The sequence below is a fragment of the Gigantopelta aegis genome, chromosome 6 (genome assembly GCF_016097555.1).
Source record: "Gigantopelta aegis isolate Gae_Host chromosome 6, Gae_host_genome, whole genome shotgun sequence".
Lineage (NCBI taxonomy): Eukaryota > Metazoa > Mollusca > Gastropoda > Neomphalida > Peltospiridae > Gigantopelta > Gigantopelta aegis.
In genome coordinates this window covers 59,038,983-59,060,992 of record NC_054704.1, presented here as the reverse complement: position 1 = coordinate 59,060,992, position 22,010 = coordinate 59,038,983, and the positions used below count along the sequence as shown (strand labels likewise).

The following is a 22,010-nucleotide window of genomic DNA, read 5'->3' as shown; positions in this document are numbered from 1 at the left end:
ACAGTTAAAGAATCTCTGGTAAGATTTACTAAAATGTCAGTCCCACAAAAATGAAGTGTTTTCAGCATTGTTGATACCTCACACTCACAAAGAGCTTAGCTTTCTACATGCATTTCATGTAGGAATTTTACTTAGTGCTATTCCATGGTGCTCTGCTTTAACAAGCTGTATTATGACACACACACACACACACACACACACACACCATTAAGCACATTACCTGTCTTCCATATGAGCACCCTGATATGTATGAAGCCTTCAGATTGGCAGCAATTTTTGTCTGGCAACAATAATTTTGGATGACATGCATTCTAAAACCACTAAGTTAAAGTGAACAAATATACCAGCCCATTAAGCTATTTCTCGCTCCAGCCAGTGCACCACAACTTTTATACAAAGACCGTGGTATGTGCTATCCTGTATGTTGAATGGTGCATATAAAAGATCCCTTGCTACTAATGAAAGAAATGTAGCGGGTTTCCTCTCTAAGACTATATGTCGAAATTGCCAAATGTTTGACATCCAATAGCCGATGATTAATAAATCAAGGTGCTATAGTTGTGTCGTTAACAAAACAAACAAACTGCTTCTGTCGACAGAGCGCCAAGATTGTTGATTCTATTTATGTGCTTCTATCCACACATGGTTCAAGCACTTCCACCTTTGGCCAAATCTCAGGATATGTCAGTGACAGGGTCCAGGGCAGAAGAGGGGAGGAGTACGCGATGAGGTGGGCGGGATTTAGAATACTAAGTTAGAAGTTAGATCTAGAACCTAAAGCCAAAAGAAGTACTCTGTGCATTTTACTCATGTCTGAACAAAAATCAGAGTCAAAAATAAACTCTGACTGTTCAGCCGAAACGATTTCAGATGATTTGAGCTATTTTGACGGGCTGCCAAAGTAAAGTACGTCGAACTGTAACGGTAGCCTAAAATTTAGTCTGACTAATCCCTACGTCCTGAGAAAAAGGTTGACGAAAAAGTTGGCGCTTCTCTACGGCGATCCAGATGGAGAGGATCTTCGGTAAGTGAGGAAAGTGGATGATGAAGTAGTGACATGTATCCTTTCGCAGCATGATTCGAAGCATCTGGTGAATGGTGCGGTTTGACATGTTGTTGGATATCTATGTTTGGCGCTAGACAGAGATTCATAAAATCATCCACTATTTTGCCAAATTCCCATTCGAATCTGCATTGTGATATGGTCTTGATCAAGGATAACGGATTTGTCATGCAGATTTTTGAACGTATCCATGTTTAAAATATGGAATACAACATGAATGATTATCATGACATTAAACCCGATTTGACCTACGGCCACAGTTAACTATTCATTTATACACATCTACCTATTCCAATCATACATTGTTTTTTGTGTGTACAGAGACTTTATAATTTTTATACAGCCACAAAAAAAATATCATTACTGTATCTTTAGTAGGGACCAGAATAACCAAGTTCCACTAAACATATATGAGTATACATTTTAAAATGTCATATCTCTAAACTAGTAATGTAAAAATAAAAAGCCAACGGACCAACAAAATAACAAAAACCCTATGGCCCCCCCCCCCCCCCCCAAAGAGAACAAACCGTCAACCCCTCCCCCCCCCCCCCCGACCCCAACAAAACAACAAACAAACAAGCAAAAGAAAGCAAACTCCAGTATAATTTCAATTGACTGAAATATTGTGAGCTTATTAATACATACACATCCTGAAAACTATAACACGTGCGATGTGTGATGAAGCACATAACGCAGAAGTGTGACATACTATTGCTATATTCAGAGCTTTAAATGTCTCGTCGATAGATGCGATTGCTATTTGATTATTACTGCTGGAACTAATGGTCTCCCATACATCAACTTCAAATTTATTCTCCATTAAGGCAAGTCGTTACTTTGTGTCATTTTCAAAGCCAAATAAATCACAGCAGTGACTTAGCCTTTGTCTGACGTAGTACATCTCAGCTCACTCATTCTAACATAGTAAAAGACCATGATTACTTTTGTATCGTCAAATCGTTAAGTTTGATCAATGTTAGTTGACAACTACACATTATTTTATCAAGTTAATCACAACTCGTATGTCCTGTCTGATGACGATCAATCACTGTAGCTCACACCGGGTGGGACAGGGGTATATACAGATGGTGGGGATGGTACTCTAAAGCTTTGGTTTCACATGTCAACGTCATGTCTTGTACATACAGTTGTCTGTCCCCATCTACGTCACCTGTCCACCTAGCTCGAGTAATAAGAAATTTGGGTAATTTAAAAAGTGATGCAAAATACAGTTCATTGACATTGCCAGGATTATATAGGGGAGGATGGGGGGCATATTGCCTATGCGTCGTATGAGGCGATAGACTAATAAAATAAGTGGAACGGGGGAAATTGATGTGACTGGTGTGGGTGTATGTGGGGGGGGGGGGGGGACATAGCCCCCACTGTCAACACCCTACTACGCCAGTTTCAAAGTTTACTAATTTTCCACTCAAGTGCCGATTGCCTGTGACGAAACCTCATTAGTTAGTCATTTTGTCTGTGTGATTTGTAGCATAAATGGAAAAAAAAGAAAAGAAATGTTTTATTTAACGACGCACTCAACACATTTTATTTACGGTTATATGGCGTCAGACATATGGTTAAGGACCACACACATTTTGAGAGGAAACCCGCTGTCGCCACTACATGGGCTACTCTTTCCGATTAGCAGCAAGGGATCTTTTATTTGCGCTTCCCACAGGCACGATAGCACAAACCATGGCCTTTGTTGAACCAGTTATGGATCACTGGTCGGTGCAAGTGGTTTACACCTACCCATTGAGCCTCGCGGAGCACTCACTCAGGGTTTGGAGTCGGTATCTGGATTAAAAATCCCATGCCTCGACTGGGATCCGAACCCAGTACCTACCAGCATGTAGACCGATGGCCTAACCACGACTCCACCGAGGCCGGTGCTAGCATAAATGGTATCTAACGGCCACTCATGTATTATTCTCTATATAATACCTGCTATGCCAAGCGTTGAGACAAATGAAAAAATAATGTTACAATATCGATGTGTGTACGGGTGGAAGACAACTCTGTTGGTTCTAGGCCTGTTGGGTGAGTTTGATGGAGGAAGAATACCACGCATACATTCATGAATTTTTAACGACACCCCAGCATAAACATACATAGGCTATTAGTCACAACTGACGTATTACATAGAAATATTAGATGAATGAAATATAGTTTACTCCATCTTAACCTCCTGATTGAATATTAGGTAATTTGGTTCGATATAGAAAATAAGAGAAAACCAGTTTTAAAAATAAATAATAAAGTTTGTTTTGTTTTGGTAATTTGACATATAGTTTAGAGAGGAAACCCGCTACGTTTTTTCATTAGTAGGAAGGGATTTCTTATATGCACCATCCCAAAGACAGGACAGCACATACCATGGCCTTTGTTATACCAGGCATGGTGTACTGGCTGGAACGAGAAATAGTTCAATGGCCCCACCGACGAGGGTTATACAAATTGCACTCAAAAAATAAATGTACGTGGTAATGGTAAAAGGTTGCATTTATATTGTACAAATATTTATGCGTAATTGTTTAATTTGGACATTAATGTTACTGTACGGGCGTATATGCAAATTAAGTTTAACAGCAAATGAATTTGCATTTATACTTTGGTATTATTCAAATACTTATGAAAATTAAGTGTAATAGTGGACTTTTTATATTTAGGTTACTTTACAAATGTATATTATAGGGAAAGTATATTAATAAACATTTTCTAATTAGGTTATGTAACGTAGGTATATATTATGGAATGTAGGTATATTATTACAATTATGATGATAGCTAATATACAAGAAAACCAGACATACTTTGAGCGGCGACCCTTTCGGAATGCCAATGCCGTATCTGTCGTCGCCGAACACTTGCGACAGCAGCTTGAGTTCACAGTTTGGCGCTAAATGAGCCCTTGCATAGTCTAAAATTGGATAATCTCCCAGATAGGCATCCAGCTTTCCTTCTCTGAAATAGGAAAATTAGTTTATACAGACACATCGTCAATGGAGTAGCACTAACAACGTTCTGTCACAATTACTGACGTCACTCTGAAATGTTGCAGTAGATATGATGACTCATACTGAATGGGTGCTCTAATGTGTGGAGCGAAGTAATAGTTAAATGACTGGGCAGTAACTATGTTATGTCTACCCCAATAAGTCCATTAAACTAATAAATAATGTATACCAAAATGAAAACCAATTTAAAAAGTGACTAATGAAAATGTTCTCAGTAATGCTCGCATATCCACACCCATTTTCTTTAAAATTTAGTACATAAATGCAAACGTTATGTAAAATGAAAGAGTACTACTGAACACTATATATTGTGAAATAAGAATAAATAGCATATGAGTATGTTCAGCCGTTTGATGAAATAGTTTCAAGTGATTAAAAGAAAGCAACAACAATGCTTCTTAAATGCACACACAAAACCGTAACCCCGGATGTGTAAAATATTGCAGCTATTGTAATAGTGGTAAAATTGCTTATACATAAAGGAAAGAAAACAACAACAACATAATAATAATAATAATAATGATGATGATGATAATAATAATAATAATGATGATGATGATTTAACAAATGAACACATAAGTTAATATATAAATACGTATGTAACAATAAACCCTTACGATAGTTCAGTTATTGTTTGATAGTGCTATAGGAACGCAGTTTAAATTTTGTTTTTAAATATTGTTATTTATATTATTTATTTCGTATTTTATTTGGTATATGGTATTGATAAATATCTTATTTGCAATTATTAGCTACCAAAGAACAGAATAATACTGGGAAAATACTGCAACAACAAAATGCAACTGCGAAACATATTCCTTATATGTTTTAACTTGCAAATAGCAGACCATTTACTTGAAGTAATATACAATATTGTCATCATCTTTTTAAATATAGAGCTAAGTTCAACATTATCAACACTGGAAGTTGATTTGGTGTAAGGCAACCTACAGAAAAAAGCGTCACTTGACATTTAACATCTTCATGTACGTCACCTTTAGAAGTGACAGGTGCACTATTTGAAATAGAAGAATAACGTGTGCCTTATATTAATCTCTGTTATCTCATAACTGAGCTAACCACAACGGAAACTGACAGGCTGCTGGAAACACGAAATGCTTCACCAATAATATAAATCAACATGGCACCAATATGACACTGTGGGTTTTTTTTTAATTCTTGCAATGTATTTATTTTTTTAACCATATTAGTTACAATTATTATATATTTTTGTAAAGGTGAAGTAGACCAAGTTGTAAAAACTATAATAATTGTATTGGAACATTCCTTTGAAATTCACAAATATTTGAAACAAATCTGCATGTAACAAATGAAAAAAACCGGATTTCTTTGTTTAACGACATTTTAAACTACGACAATTTGGTGTCTAACATTTCCTCACTTGGTCAACAAGGAAAGAAGGATATTCCGGGAGCCAGGTCGATTTATCTGTCGGAGAGTCAGGAAACTGAACATTGATTCTTATGTGAAAATATGTGTAGATTTCACATCTGTAACTCTTACTTGCCTAAACCGGTACATTAATTTTGTGTTCGATCTGCTGCTACCCCAAAACAACAGTCCACGGGACAGACACCAAATTTCAGTAATAGGGGAGACTGAACTCTTTAAAAATGTTTTTATGACGCTTAATATTCAAACTTAACATTTTGATTTTCTGGATTTTCAAAATTGGTCAATTGACCTATATTTTCAAGGTCAACTGAATGTCATTGTTTCTGAATATATAATATGCTGTAAATGACACAAATCATTGGTTTCTTTTAATTCTTTCTAATAATATTGATTAATAATGTTCATATTGTTACTTTGGTTTATAGATATATCCATTACATATCTAGGAGGTTGCTTCCTGATTGAAATTTCAGGGGTAGATCCATAATTTAAGAAAAGTGGGAGATAAATAGGAAAATGTTATGTCCTCATTTTGGGGCATGGTTTGTTAGAAATGGGTACCCATGCTTATTGAGGTCTATACAGGGTATGGTCTATGGTGAGGGTAGGTGCGCTTTATGGTCAGGGTAGGCACCCACGCAAAGGTGACCTTTAAAGGTCATTTTGGAGGTAATTTAAGGTCATTTAGGGTCTAATTAGGGAAAATTAAGTTTTTACATTTTTCACAACTTTGAGAGTAGGGCTTTTACAAATATGCTACATAAAGTTCACTCTTCATAGATATGCTAGCATTAGATCATTACAGTGTACATGCTAACTAGTTTATGGTGAGGGCAGGTACCCATGCTAAATTGACCTTTATTGATATCTATATAGAATATGGTTTATGGTAAAGGTAGGTAATCATGCCATTTTGACCTTTTGGGTGTCATTTTAGAAGCTAGTTAGAGTCAAAATCGAGTTTTTGTTTTTTTAATCTGTAAGTCTAGGTTATTTCCTGAAATTGCTATTAAAGGTTTACTTTTGATTATTAACTGTATCTAACTGGTCAGTGTAAGTTGCAAGTTAACTGGGATATCTGGAACGAAAAATACATTTATTTTACAATAATATTAATTTTTTGCTATACATTTTACTAGATACTGAATATAGATAACTGGCTCTACAATACATATAAATTGACAGGCCATTATAATTTGCATTGGTATAGCAGTTATAACAAAATAATCCTGTGCATTAGCTGGGAATGTGCATGTTTTGAATGGTATGTCAAAATTGTTTCCTCTGTCAGGCCCTACCCAAAGACATAGAAGTACTCACTAAATTGATTGTTTCTCAACCTGAATAAAGTCAGATGATATTTTAAAGTTAACTAATTATTCCAAAGATGTTTATGAATAACTATAAAATATGAATGTATAATATTATTATATGTCTTCGTTTAATCTTTGGTTTTGGTGTAGAATGAAATGACATATGCTTCATATAATATTATTGGGAATTTAAACAGATCCCATCGTTCTTTCTAAACGACTGGCCAAACAAAATTTCAGGCACTTTTTTTTAGAAAATGGCACACATGCTTAACGCTATATAGGGCAAGGTTTTCAGAGGGTAGGTACCCAGTCATGTTAAGATCATTCAAACTTATATGACACAAATTAAGACAAATTATTATAATTTTATTTATTTATTTTTGTTTTTGGGGGATGGGTGAGAGGGGTTGAATATCATCAATATTTAAGATATAATGTTATTGTTTACTTAAAGACAATATCACTGTTATTCTAGCAACAATTAAAATGGTATGACTTTGGTTTTTATGATTAAACTTATGAACAATTGCCATATAACTAACCAGTTTCATATTATGATTGATATATAGCAGCATTGGACTGCAGTACATGTGTATTATGGAGTACATATCTGCCTTGTTTTGCTACATTTAAATTATTTTTCCAACCTCCTTAAGCAGGAGGTAGACCACTGTCAAATTATGGAATATTTAGAAAGTATGTTTAGAAATTAGCTATTTTCAAATGTAGCTGAGGCATTCTTGATAGGTAGAAACACCCCCAGAGTCTTCTCTCCTTCCTGGCTTTATCAATAAATCCGTATCACCATACGAATTATCAACTGGTTCAGGAAATCCACAATGCCCACTCCGATCAGTGACATCAGTGTTTCAAGTGGAGTACTCCTGCTCAGTATTTGATGACAACCAAAATGGTATCAAAGCTTCGTATCTTGGGAGACCAAGATAGCAAACCATTAATAACGTTATATGTTTGCCTGCATTCAACCAGAACTCAAGTATAATTATGCTTCATGCTTGGTATGAAAGAAAATGTGTGTATGGGTAGTTTCACGGGAAAGGTTGCACTGCTCATCGATTGGAATAAAATTTTCATAACTTTAAAATTTAAAGCTCTGTTCTGCTGAAATTTTATAGGTACCTGTGTGAATGGTATCGCAACCTACAAACCAATTTTTATTGAAATAATTAGATTTTTCATCAAGTAGTGAATATTTATATATCAAAATAACACATTTACAATTCTCATTTGCATTTTTGCATTATTCCATCACTATTTTAATAATAATATAATGTGAAATAGATACTTTTATTTTCATTTATTTGAATACCAGACTACTGGTAAACATTGTTTGACCAACCATATCAAAACTGGATGTTGTGTTATAAATTTACAGTATTTTAAAGAACTAACCCTGTTTTCCGTTAAAAAAAATTTGAAGATGTCCTGTCATGAACATTGACCTATAAATAATTCAAATAACATTTTACAACAATTATTTTTGTATTACTATAATCACAATAGACACCTACAGTTGTGACAAGAACAAAAATCGATGCAACTTTGTTATTTACTTTGAGATGTTTATTGTAACATAGTGCCTAAAAATTTCCATTAAAAATGTCCCCTCCTAAACAGGTGTCAAATAAATATATACAGGCAGGTTACAAAACTTTAATCATATAGTACATGCATAATAGCCTACAAAAACTAATTTGTATAATTATTGTGTTTGTGTGAATTGTAGTTCTGTAAATACACAAGATTTTGCATGTTAAACAAAATGTCCCCTCCTAAACACAATTTTAACATGTATATTTAAACATCTTTTAGCAAAGTGCTTTCATTACGTTATCAATATATTTACTTGAATGGATACAAAATACAATTCTATACCAATTTCATAATATATATGAAGTTTGTTTGATAGATTTTTTGTAAAAGGGTTGTGAGATATGATGCATTATTGAGATAATAATAAAAAAAAGCCCCAACATGCTTAATATATATATGATTTAAATTCATTTAAAATTAACTATTAATTCACTGATGCAGTGGTAATTTTATGTCACAATGTTCAAGTTCCGGAAAGGACATTTTACAACATGTTAAAGCTGAGCAGATTTGATAGTGACATGTCTGGGTGTTGCCATGTACATTACTTGTATGGAAGTCTGAGACATTTGTTGACAATCTGTAGGTGTTAGTGGGTTTGACTGAGAGATGTCAGCTTTGTTTATTATTCTGTCACACTTAGAAAGTTGTGCAGTGATAAATTTTGGTTCTTTATTCTGCCATCCGTATATATACAGTCAAACTGTGTTAAACATTCACCATAAGGAGGACATGTATCAAGTTGGCCTTTTAACACAGGTGGTTGTTTAATACAGGTGGCTGCTTAATGCAGGTCAGTTCATATTATTACAGAATCTGATGTTTTTTTTAAGAATACTGTTTACTATGACGAGGGTTATTACATTGGACGAATACACAATCAGGGCTTCTAGAATTTTTATAAAATCCACTAGCCATGGGATCATGCAGTTTCAATCAGCTGAAGACCGGCCCAGAAGTGGACGTCCTCGCATAACAACTGCAGCACAAGATCGCTACATCCGGGTTCTGCACTTGCATCATCGAACTGCCACAGCAACGAACAGTGCTGGACGCATACCTGGTTTGAGAAAGGTGTCTGCACAAACCATTCGGAATCGACTTCGAGAAGCTGGTTTACGAGCTAGGAGACCGTATGTTGGCCCAGTCCTGCGACGTCAACATCGACATTTACGTGTTCGCTGATGCACGAATGTATAGGGGTGGAACTTGGGAAACTGGCGGTGAGTATGGTTCAGTGACGAGTCATGTTTCCTTCTACAGCGACGTGATGGACGACAACGTGTTTATAGACACCGCAATGAACGTTTTGCCAACAACGGCGTCGCTCAAGTTGACAGATTCGGTAGAGGGAGTGTCATGATGTAGGGAGCCATCTCATACACCGGCAGAAGTGAACTTGTGTTCGTACAAGGCAATTGACAGCTGTACGCTACCGGGATGAAATTCTTCGCAGTCACATGTTTCCCATTTTGGAGAGAACTCTTTCAGCAGGACAATGCCAGGCCGCATACGGCACGTGTAACAATGGATTTCCTACAGAATGAAAACATTAATGTGCTGCCATGGCCATCAAGATCGCCAGATCTCAACCCCATTGAACATCTATGGGACAGACGTGTACGCCAGCGTAACCTGGAACCTCAGACGCTTCCGCAACTGGGCTAAGAATCCACGTGCCCAGATTCAGAGACTCATTCAGTCTATGCCAAGGAGATGTCGCGCAGTGATTGCTGCTGCTGGTGGCCACACAAGGTACTGATTTCAGCGCCCTCGTGCGACGCTGTTTAGTGACGAAAACGCATCCACTGCCGTCAGTCCATAGCAAGAACATTGTCATATACTCATGTCAAACTCGACTGTGATATGATCATAAATAACGAAATTATGCCACTTTGTATTAAAGAGATAATTCCATCAATATTTCGCCTATGCGTTTCTTTTTTGACAGAGTATATATTGAAACAATGTAAACAAAAATATTGATTTTGACAACCAGTGACCTCTAAAATGACCCCTAAAGTGACCTATAAATGTCACAATGGTGCTAGAACCTACCTTCACCATAAACTTTACCTTAAACAGATCTCAATAAATGTAAATTTGTGTGGGTACGTAGCCTCACCATAAACCTGACCTTGTATACATCCCAATAAGCACGGGTACCCATTTCTAACAAAGCTACCATTAATTATTTTTATAAACACCGATCGAAAATATATCAAAAATGAGCCATAAAAGGTGTAATTTTCTTCAGTTAATACTTTCAGGTAGTGTTGTATAACTGCTATTTATGGGTCATAATTTGGTTGATATATTGCACAATTATAGTATTTTTAAACACAAACGTTAACATGGTCGCCTATGGGATTTTGTTTGGTATAGTACAACCTAATGGATTTAAACACAAGTAACTTGGTGCCTTATGGCTGCATTTGAGAATTAATATTTGATTGAAGTATGAACAACCGACTAGCAATAATCATGAAGGCGATCACCGAAAGGATTAACCACTCCCCCAGCACGAAAAATACTCGCCGAAAGGAGAATGGCTTTAGTGCCAAAGTTCGTCTGAAGCAAGTTTCTACCGTAAAATGAACAAATATGCCTATAATGCGATAACTGTATTTTGGCAAGGGCATCGTAAAGCAGAGGCGTTGAAGACCATTTTACATAGAATATAAAGTCGACAGAAAGGATATCAGTTTAAGGATATGACACACGTGTAATGGGGGAAAACATGATGTTTTACGTGAATATGGACAAGCCATTGCGAATGTGAGAACTAGTAAAAGAAGAAAAGACTAACATGACCATTCTGATCCCAATGTCGGTTTTTTTAACTTTCCAACGAGACGAAGAGTCCGCGAGTCGATTTTGTACTTTCTTCAAAAACTGTTCGACAGCACTTCCGGGAAGACAACCTACTCGAATGCTCAGCAGCTGAAAAGATATGAAAAAATACGTGATTGAACTTGAAACTTTACTCCGCATCACTACGAGCGCACTTCACATCACATAACCATCTCAAACTATCACAACAACCACTCCAGTAACCACACACTCCTTCAACACATTATCAACTATAAAACACGTCACTTCATTGCTTTTTTTGGCAATTATATTTGAAGTATAAGTGCCCTTTACTACTGGTTGACATACAAAACTAGTTTGGATCGATTAAGCTTCCTAAAAAGAGTGTCTGGATAACCCAAATGTAAATGCCCATCGCATAATGCACACCACCGAAATGAAATGAATGAATATTTAACGACACCCCAGCACAAAAAATACATCGGCTATTGGGTGTCAATCTATGGTAAAAATGAATGAATGGATGTTTATCGACACCCCAGCACAAAAAATACATTGGCTATTGGGTGTCAATCTATGGTAAAAATGAATGAATGAATGGATGTTTAACGACACCCCAACACGAAAAATACATTGGCTATTGGGTGTCAATCTATGGTAAAAATGAATGAATGCATGGATGTTTAACGACACCCCAACACGAAAAATGCATCGGCTATTGGGTGTCAAACTATGGTAAATGTAAATCTAAAGTGATGATAATAAAAATTCAACAGTTAAACAAAAACAGTGTAAAGAACCGTGCAAAAACACAAATATCACAGATAGATACTGACTTTTACTCAGTTTGTGCTGTATTGGCCATTCTCAAAGAGAATATTATACCCCTGCACCACGGTGAGGTTACAGCACGCGCAGGGGCACACCACCGAACAAAGCTAACTTTTAAACGGCCATTTATAGGAGAATATTATTAAATACGGTTCTTTGTTTCTACCGGTAATTCACATTCATATCACCAAAAATAAAACTAAGGTAGATTAACTTAAACCAGAATGGTAAAGCCATGAGGGCTCTTATGCTACATGTCCGCAGTGAGAAGTTAAAACACAACATTCTCCGTATCGTTACTACTTGTAGGAGCTTACTATAGAAAACAGAAAATCCTTTGGATATTGTTTTTATTCAGTAACTACAAGTAGTGACCTTAGTAAATAAATTACACAGCAAACAAGTGCAAGACACCCATCTAAAATGAGTACGATATATTTGACAACGAGTGTATTTGAAGATGCCAGTTCAATTTGTAATATTTTCTTTAATAGAAATAGAAATAGAAATATAATAATGCAAATATTTACTAATTATTTTATTATTATATCATCTCAAACCTACTGCAGTTTTAAGTCAAAGACTTGGGTGACGAATGTCGGTGTTTTCCCCGGATCTATCTTGTGACGTTTTAGGTGGTTTGTAAGTAAAACACCTTTTAGTCCGAATGCAACGATTAATGCGGGTTAATTACTTTTTGTACATTTGCCACATGAATGAATGGAATGAATGAATGAATAAATGTTTAACGATACCTCAGCACGAAAAATACATCGGCTATTGGGTGTCAAACTATGGTAATGCAAACAAATAAAGTGATGATCAACATCAATATAAAAATTCAAGATCTAAATAAAAACACAGTGTAAAGAACTGTGCAAAAATACAAATATAACAGATGATACTGACTTTCACTCAAAATTTCAATTGTATCTCGAAGAAAACAAGGGAATTTGTGCTGTATTGGCCATTCTCAAAGAGAATGTTACACCCCTGTACCACGGTGAGGTTACAGCACGCGCAGGGACTTTTAGTTGGATGCACTTTGACTACAGAACGTGGTTGTGTATATCTGGTATGAATTACACTAAAACGTCTTTGGACACATGTATTATGTCCTACTCTATATTTTGAGTATATGTATTACATATGTATGGATACTTTGGAAAACACAATTTCTTACATGTATTTTGGTTCATACTGACAGGTATTATATACGTTTAAGTTAGATGTACAATGATTACTATATATGTTTAAGTGATTTTAAAACACAGATTATTATGATGACTATTTTGGATAGTCAAGTATGTTAAATGCATATACATAACGATTATAAATTAGGCCTAAAAACCCCAGATGTACAATGATTACTATATATGTTTAAGTGATTTTAAAACACAGATTATTATGATGACTATTTTGGATAGTCAAGTATGTTAAATGCATATACATAACGATTATAAATTAGGCCTAAAAAACCCAAACAAATATGTGTTTCTGGGAAGCTAACCGTACCAATAATATATAATGTTTCTACAATGACTAGCTGGACTTCAGAATATAATTATATGATGACAGCATCTTTAAAGCTGCAGTGTCTGGAATATTTTTATTATTTAAGCATTTAGAATAGATGATCCAGTTCTGTTTGGTACATAAAAGGCCCACCACATCGCTATAGTTTCGCAATGCTCACTTATCTATATTATCTAGGTCAATTGCAAACCCAACGGCCAGCTTGTTTTTCTTCAATTAGCGGGACGCCAGTAGAACTGGGGATTTCCGCGATTTGCGCAGGCGCTGAGCTTCTCGCGTGATTTTGAACAAATTTAACTGTCTAAATTGAGGGGTCGTCTCATACCTCCAAACTTGAACTTTTGACAGTGACCAGCGGTTGGCATACGCGTTACATATAAGGGGGTGTTAATAATTACGTAACGCTCTAGGGGTAGAGGAAGAGGGCGGTATGTTCGATATACGTAACATTTATGAAGACTATATGTTATTTCTATTCATTACTTAGACCTAAAAATGTGGTGGGTTTTTTAAATGCGCGGTCGGTCTAGGATCGATCCCCATCGGCGGGATTGTTCCAGCCAGTGCGCCATGACTGGTATATAAAAGGCCATGGTATTGATATTCTGTCTGTGGGATGGTACATATAAATGATACAAAATATTTTTAAAATATAGCGGGTTTCCAAGGCGCGTGTGCAGGGATTTCAGCGGGGATGGGGGTTATAGAAGTTTATATGGGGACATATTCCCCCAGAAAGTATATTTCAATTTAAGGGAAGGGTTTCGACCCCCAGTACTCCCCCCCCCCCCCCCCTCCTGCACATGCGCCCGTTTCCTCTCTTAGATTATATGTCAAAATTACCAAACGTTTGACAACCAAAACCAGATGATTATTAAATCCATATGCTCTAACACTGATGTCGTTAAACGAAACAAACTATGAATTCTTAAATAGGAAAGTACGATTGTCGATAGTACGTTGTCAAGATCAAAACCGGTTTTAAGGAAAGAATAGTATGTATCCTCAAGCGAACATTCTTTGTACAGCGCAAGAATTCTCATTTCATTTTTTGAGACGAACCCTACAATTTCAAATCCGCAAACGCACCTGTTAACTGAAAATGACAACAGGCTGTCGTTTGTGATTTGCCGATCAATGGCCGCACAGGCGACGAATCGAGCGTATACTTTTGACGTTCTCCGTTAATAGCGAACACACACGAATTTTTTAAAAGTGCAGTTGAACTTGTATTTCATATTTATGCATGATATTATTATATGGTAACCAGACACTGTAACTTTAATGTGGTTTTGTGATTCTGCTTGTTAAATGTGACCGTGGTGGTGAGGGTAGCACGTGAACAACTACACTTCGCGAACTAACCTTAATGTTTTGCATTTACCATAGTTTGACACCCAAGAGTCGATGTATTTTTCGTGCTGGGGCGTCGTTAAACGTTAAACATTAATTCTCGCACTAACCCGGCACAGTTAGCAGCAAGACGGGCACAAATTAACTAAAATTATTTAACGTGCATCTAGACGTAACTATAGTGATCTCTCAAAGCTTGTCACGTCATTAATATTTATAAAGCTTCTACATTATGCTATTATTCCTGACAGTAAATAATAACTGCCCTTTAAGCATTGGAATGTTCTAGACTACAACATAAGGTCTGCGTAATATTGACTGCGTGCACAAGACTTGTGTTATTATTTGGAAAATTGATGTCAATCGGTCCTCTGTAATCTGGTGCGATCACGTCCAAAACGTGCATCCGGAAATTGAGTTGGCCCACATGAGAGTTATCTGCTCATGACAAGACGGATGGGTACACAACCGGGAAGTATTATATGACACGTAAACAACACATTAATACCGATAGCTGCAGGAATGTACGGTGAACTCATTTCACATATCAGAAGTTAGGTGTGGAGACTTGCTACATTATTGGATATATCTGATCACTCACGTAGGAGGACATCTCCCCAGTTTCGTGAAATTCGTAAAATATAAAGGGGCGATGAGGAGAGATTTCTGGTTATAAAGAAAAATGAAAATACGTTTCAGACATAAAGGCACCCCCCCCCCCCCACCCCCCAGCGCTAATAAGCACAGTACCCAGACCCACCCAGATATTCAAACAGATGCAGGTCAGATATAGCTCGTTCGGCTCTTAATATATATATATATATATATATATATATATATATATATATATATATATATATATATATATATATATATATATATATATATATATATATATATATATATATATATATATATATATATATATATATGTATATGTATATGTATATGCATATGTATCTGTGTGTGTGTGTGTGTGTGTGTGTGTGTGTGTGTGTGTGTGTGTGTGTGTGTGTGTGTGTGTGTGTGTCTGAGGCAAATAAAAAATAGTAATAAAGGAGTATCTATATTTTTCTCAATAAATCCGCACATCTCCGTGATTCTCCCTTACATACTATTCGTTATCAGTTTAGTCCTGTGGTTGATATTGATTTCATAAATTAGTGTAGAAAATAACGTTATCCAGGGACTGGTATGAAAATGCCACAAGCAAGGAAACGCTGTTTATACTTTCTTTTACAGGAGTTAATGAAGAAAATACACGTGAATTAAAAGTGAAATTAGACTCGAATGTCATATTGTTACATAGTGTACCTGTTCGATCTACTACTGGGGAATAGTTCCAATGTCAACATTCTATTTCAACTATTGAGTAATAGATCTTCTAAAATTTAATAATGTAGTCCAGGCTTTTTGTTGTAATATAATAAGATATGTTTCGAATCTGATGTTTTCTTCAAATTTAGTGTACGTTTTACCTCTTGATAACAGCGATTGTTTTAATTTAACTTGATTAAGACATAGTTAAACAGTTTCGTGACATCCAACTATTGGTTGTACCTAACTGGTTAAATACATCTTCGACATATTCACCCATTTATAAGTACATGTATAGCGAGTTACAGAAGAGTCGTGTAACTAACCCTTGCAATACAAACGATGATTTAGTTTGTCAGATACAACACGAGGCTAAACATGTATAATTCTTTGTTGAATAATTCATTTAAGGGGGTCAATTTCCTAGTATTCATAGGTCTCACTACACAGATGTCATCTGCCATTGAAACTCATGTTAAACTGCCCAACTTCAAATGAAGATTGCCAATAGAACGGGTTCTCGTTGGCACTAACAGCATACACCATTGCGAACATACATTATGTAAGCATTTATTTTCACTCCAAAATTGAGAACATTTCCGTCTCAGTTTTCTGCTATATGACTGCATCTGGCTGTAATACTGGTCCGAACAGGTGGTCCATTAACCGGTTCACTCCAGCTGTCTGTTGCGCTGTGCACCCATGTCCCAAAAGGTCATTGCACAATATTACAAAATATCATAGGCAAAATACAGCCAGAAGGCTTACCATTAAACATGCATATTGTTTTAATTCTTCCCCAATTCCTAGAAGTGAATATGTGAACCACAACATATGTCACAATTAGGAACTATAGTGGACCGTGATGAACTCTCACCCGGAAGTTATCTGTGTAGTGAGACCATATATCATGAATAGTGGGGTGCCTTTTCAACTGATAGAATATATATTAAGAATTTAATATTTATGAACAGTTACAATATTATGACTGTTTTCGTAAGCCCATATGTCACAGTCCTATAAGAGAACCAGGAGTACAATGGTGCCAAATAGTCTTAATTTAATATTTATGAACAGTTACAATATTATGACTGTTTTCGTAAGCCCATATGTCACAGTCCTATAAGAGAACCAGGAGTACAATGGTGCCAAATAGTCTTAATTTAATATTTATGAACAGTTACAATATTATGACTGTTTTCGTAAGCCCATATGTCGCAGTCCTATAAGAGAAGCAGGAGTACAATGGTGCCAAATAGTCTTAATTTAATATTTATGAACAGTTACAATATTATGACTGTTTTCGTAAGCCCATATGACGCAGTCCTATAAGAGAACCAGGAGTACAATGGTGCCAAATAGTCTTAATTTATACATTCTGCTGAAACGGTATTGTCCTTTGGATATATTAAACGTCTTTACTGTTTTTAAAGGTTATACCTAGGTATATACTCTTTGGATATATTAAACGTCTTTACTGTTCTAAAAGGTTATACCTAGGTATATACTCTTTTACGTTTCGAGCATATAATTTCCAAGTGTAAAAACTATCTTGAAATATTGCCATTATAATTAAACATACTATATTGGTGTTATTTGCATCGACTTTTAATTTTTTCCTCCCTAGTGCATTAAGTAGATCATGTCACGTGATCCCCTGGGAATAATTTGTTTTGGATATAATACAGATTGGCATGTTTATTTTCCTTTCAACTTATTTTCGTACTTATATCCAATTAAGGTTCAAGCACGTTGTCCTGGGCACACACTTCAGCTATCTGGGATGTCTGTCCAGGACAGTGGGCTACTTGTTAGTGGTTAGTGAGAGAGAAAAGGGTGTAGTGGTCTTACACCTACCCATTGAGTCGTTAAAACTCGCTTTGGGTGGGAGCCGGTACCAGGCTGCGAACCCTGTACCTACCAGCCTTATGTCCGATGGTTTAATCACGACACCACCGATGCCGGTGGCATATTAATGGCGAACTCAAAGCAAATAAATGACTTGAGGGTGTAAGTGTCTTTTGATGGGTGTGCCGTTTTAATGCGTCTGTTCGGTGGTGAAGTGGGTTATGTGGATCATCTCATCCGATAGGCTGGAATATGTGTAAAACTCGTTTGGACTGTTAGCGTCAACACGACTTATTGAACGTAGTTAAAACCTTTGAATTTTATTATTGAGAAGATTAAAAATGTAATCTTTAATTTAAATAATAAATAAATAAATACTGAATAAATAAATAGTATGCAAAATAGAAGATATTTTCATCGCATTAATATGCCAGTAGGCTACATCAAAGGACGCATCCCAGGTGGCTACGTGATATAAGCTGCTTAGTGCCCTGGAGTCAATGTGTTTATGATCTAAACACTACTTACCAATTAGTTATCAGGATTCCAAAGTCTTTTTGTCAGGAATCCTCATCTAGTTGCTCGGTTATTTATTTATTTATTTGGAGAAGGATGATGTGGTGTCAGACAATGTAATCGTTACGTTTGTGAAAAGGCATATCAGAGATAACGTCAAGTGAACGGTGCAAACCTTTCAAAAGTATGGAACCAAGTGCCACAGACTAGAGCGAGTGAAACAGCATTAAACACACTAGTGTCGTCAAATACGAGTTAGATCATATAAATATTATTTGGAACACCACTGTAACACTCCTACCAACTCAGGTTAACAAGCGGTTTTAGTCATATTTTCTGACAGTTTACAATTAACTTACAAGTCGAAACCTCCAGGAATATTCTAGCTACTAAAAGTTATATGTACATTACAAATAAATAATTAACAATGTCAACAGGACCTAAAACAGTGGCCAAATTAGTACATGTATGTGACTCATTACGAGGTTAACTCTCATTACGAGGTTAAAATGACGTATTTGTATGTGACTTATTACGAGGTTAAAATTACGTCTTTGTTCCTGACTCGTTATGAGGTTAAAATGACGTATTTGTATGATGCTCATTACCAGGTTAAAATTACGTATTTGTATATGACTCATTACGAGGTTAAAATTACGTATTTGTATGATACTCATTACCAGGTTAAAATTACGTATTGTATATGACTCATTACGAGGTTAAAATTATGTATTTGTATGATACTCATTACGAGGTTAAAATTACGTATTTGTATGATACTCATTACCAGGTTAAAATTACGTATTTGTATGTGACTCATTACGAGGTTACAATTACGTATTTGTATGTGAATCACATTACGATGTTAAAATTTCGAATTTGTATGTGACTCATTACGAGGTTAAAATTACGTAGTAGTATGTGACTCTGATTACGAGGTTAAAACTTCGAATTTGTATGTGACTCATTACGAGGTTAAAATTCCGTATATGTACGTGATTCATTACGAGGTTAAAATTACATATTTGTATGTGACTCTCATTACAAGGTTAAAATTATGTATTTGTATGTGAGACTCATTACAAGGTTAAAATTATGTATTTGTATGTGAGACTCATTACAAGGTTAAAATTACGTAATTGTATGTGAGACTCATTACGAGGTTAAAACTTCGAATTTGTATTTGACTTGTTGCAACCACTATTGTAATTTCAACCCTTATTGTAATCGGCTAGTGCAGATTACAATAAGCGTTGCACTTGCAGTGCAATCGCAACCCCTATTGTCATTGACTTTTTTATTTCATTATTTTTTAATCATTACATATCGCCTTTGTAAGACGATTAAAACATATTTTACGATGTGGAAATAATTTTTCTCAAACTTATTAAAGCGCGAATTACAATAAGCTTTGTACTTGCAGTGCAATCGCAACCCCTATTGTAATCGACTTTTTATTTCATTATTTTTGGTAATAAATCTGACTTCAGTCATTACAGATGGTGTTTCTAAGATAATTAAACTACATTTTACGGCTTTGAAATGCTTCGTGTTTGATTTATGAAAATGTTAATTACAGTAAATAATTATGTTTTGCAGTTACAGTACAATAAATCTGTCCTGCGATATCACATGGTTCTTAGCATACTGGTGTGTTTGTGTATGTATGTGTGTGTGTGTGTGTGAGAGAGAGAGAGAGAGAGAGAGAGAGAGAGAGAGAGAGAGAGAGAGAGAGAGAGAGAGAGAGAGAGAGAGAGAGAGAGAGAGAGAGAGAGAGATAATACAGAGGCAGACATAGTGCCAGAAACATATGAATAAATACACAGACGGACAGAGAAATAAATACAGTTATACTGAAATACAGAGACAGTCATTTAGAGAAATAGAGAGATAGCCATACAGAAAGGGACAGCCAGAAACAAGACAGTTAAATAGGCACAGACCCACAGACATATGCTCAAACACAGATACACATACACACATATGCCCGCACATGTACAGACACAGATACACACAAAAACACGTACGTACAAATGCCCACACATACAAACACAGACAATCACATAGATACTCGCACCGAGAGAGAGAGAGAGAGAGAGAGAGAGAGAGAGAGAGAGAGAGAGAGAGAGAGAGAGAGAGAGAGAGAGAGAGAGAGAGAGAGACATGCACATATGCCCACACACATACACAGACACATAAACATACACACACATACACATATAAACAGACACACACACATAGACAAACAGCTACATGCAAAGACACACACATACTCAGATGCGCTCACCTACACGCAGATACACATACTGAGACACATATGGAGAGAGATACATACGGAGAGAGATACATACAGAGATACAGACAGTGACTGAAAGAATCCAAGAAGGAAAAAGTCATATTGAAAGAGGGACAGGCACAGAGGGAGAGAGATCGACAGAGATATACGGACAGACGCACACATACGCGAGACATACGCACATAATATATACAATCACACAGACACACGCATACAGACACACAAACACAGATATCAGTACACACATAGAAACGCATAGACACACACATAAAGAGACACAAAACATACACACACATATAAATACAAGTAGAAACATACAGGCAGACAAATACACAGGCAGCTCCAACATAGAGACATACAGAGAGAAGAAAACATACTCCCAGAGATATACACAGACAGAGACACAGATATACATACTCAAATATAGAGAGTGGTTGAAAGAAACCGAGGAAAAAAAAGCCATACAGAAAGGGACAGACACAAAAGGATAGAGACAGAGAAATACGCAGAGGTGCACGTGCACACTCACACACACACAATAATACAGACATACATACATACATAACATATATATATATATATATATATATATATATATATACATACATACATACATACATACATACATACATACATACATACTTACATAACATACATACACAGAGGCAAGCACACAAATATACAGCCACACAGTCACATACACACAAACATACAGCCACATAGGTAGACTGAGACACAGACACACAAATGCATTGACGCACGGTCACAGGTACACATACACACAGAGATGCACGACACCCAGACACACACGCAGGTAAACACGCAAGTATCCATATATACACAAATACATAGACATACACACATGGAGACGCACCTAAACACAGACACACACGACATAAAAACCAGAAGCATACACACACACACACGCTGACATACAAACAGAGATACACATATAGATACAGGCATGTACAGAGACTCACAGACATACAAGCAGATACACAGACAGATAAACAAACAGACACAGACGTGAAAAGAGATACACAAAGATACAAACATGAATACACG

At 36.1% G+C, this 22,010-nt stretch overlaps 1 protein-coding gene across 1 annotated transcript in view; it reads right to left on the bottom strand.

The window, feature by feature from the left end:
* LOC121374648 (glutamate receptor ionotropic, NMDA 3A-like) overlaps positions 1-22,010 on the bottom strand; it is a 72,014-nt gene that overhangs the window by 13,732 nt on the left and 36,272 nt on the right. Inside the window, exons 4-5 of the mRNA XM_041501756.1 lie at positions 11,244-11,377; positions 3,885-4,035 (exon numbers count right to left, since the gene is read on the bottom strand). Coding sequence (XP_041357690.1) covers positions 3,885-4,035; positions 11,244-11,377 — 285 coding nt within the window. The remainder of the gene's footprint in view (positions 1-3,884; positions 4,036-11,243; positions 11,378-22,010) is intronic.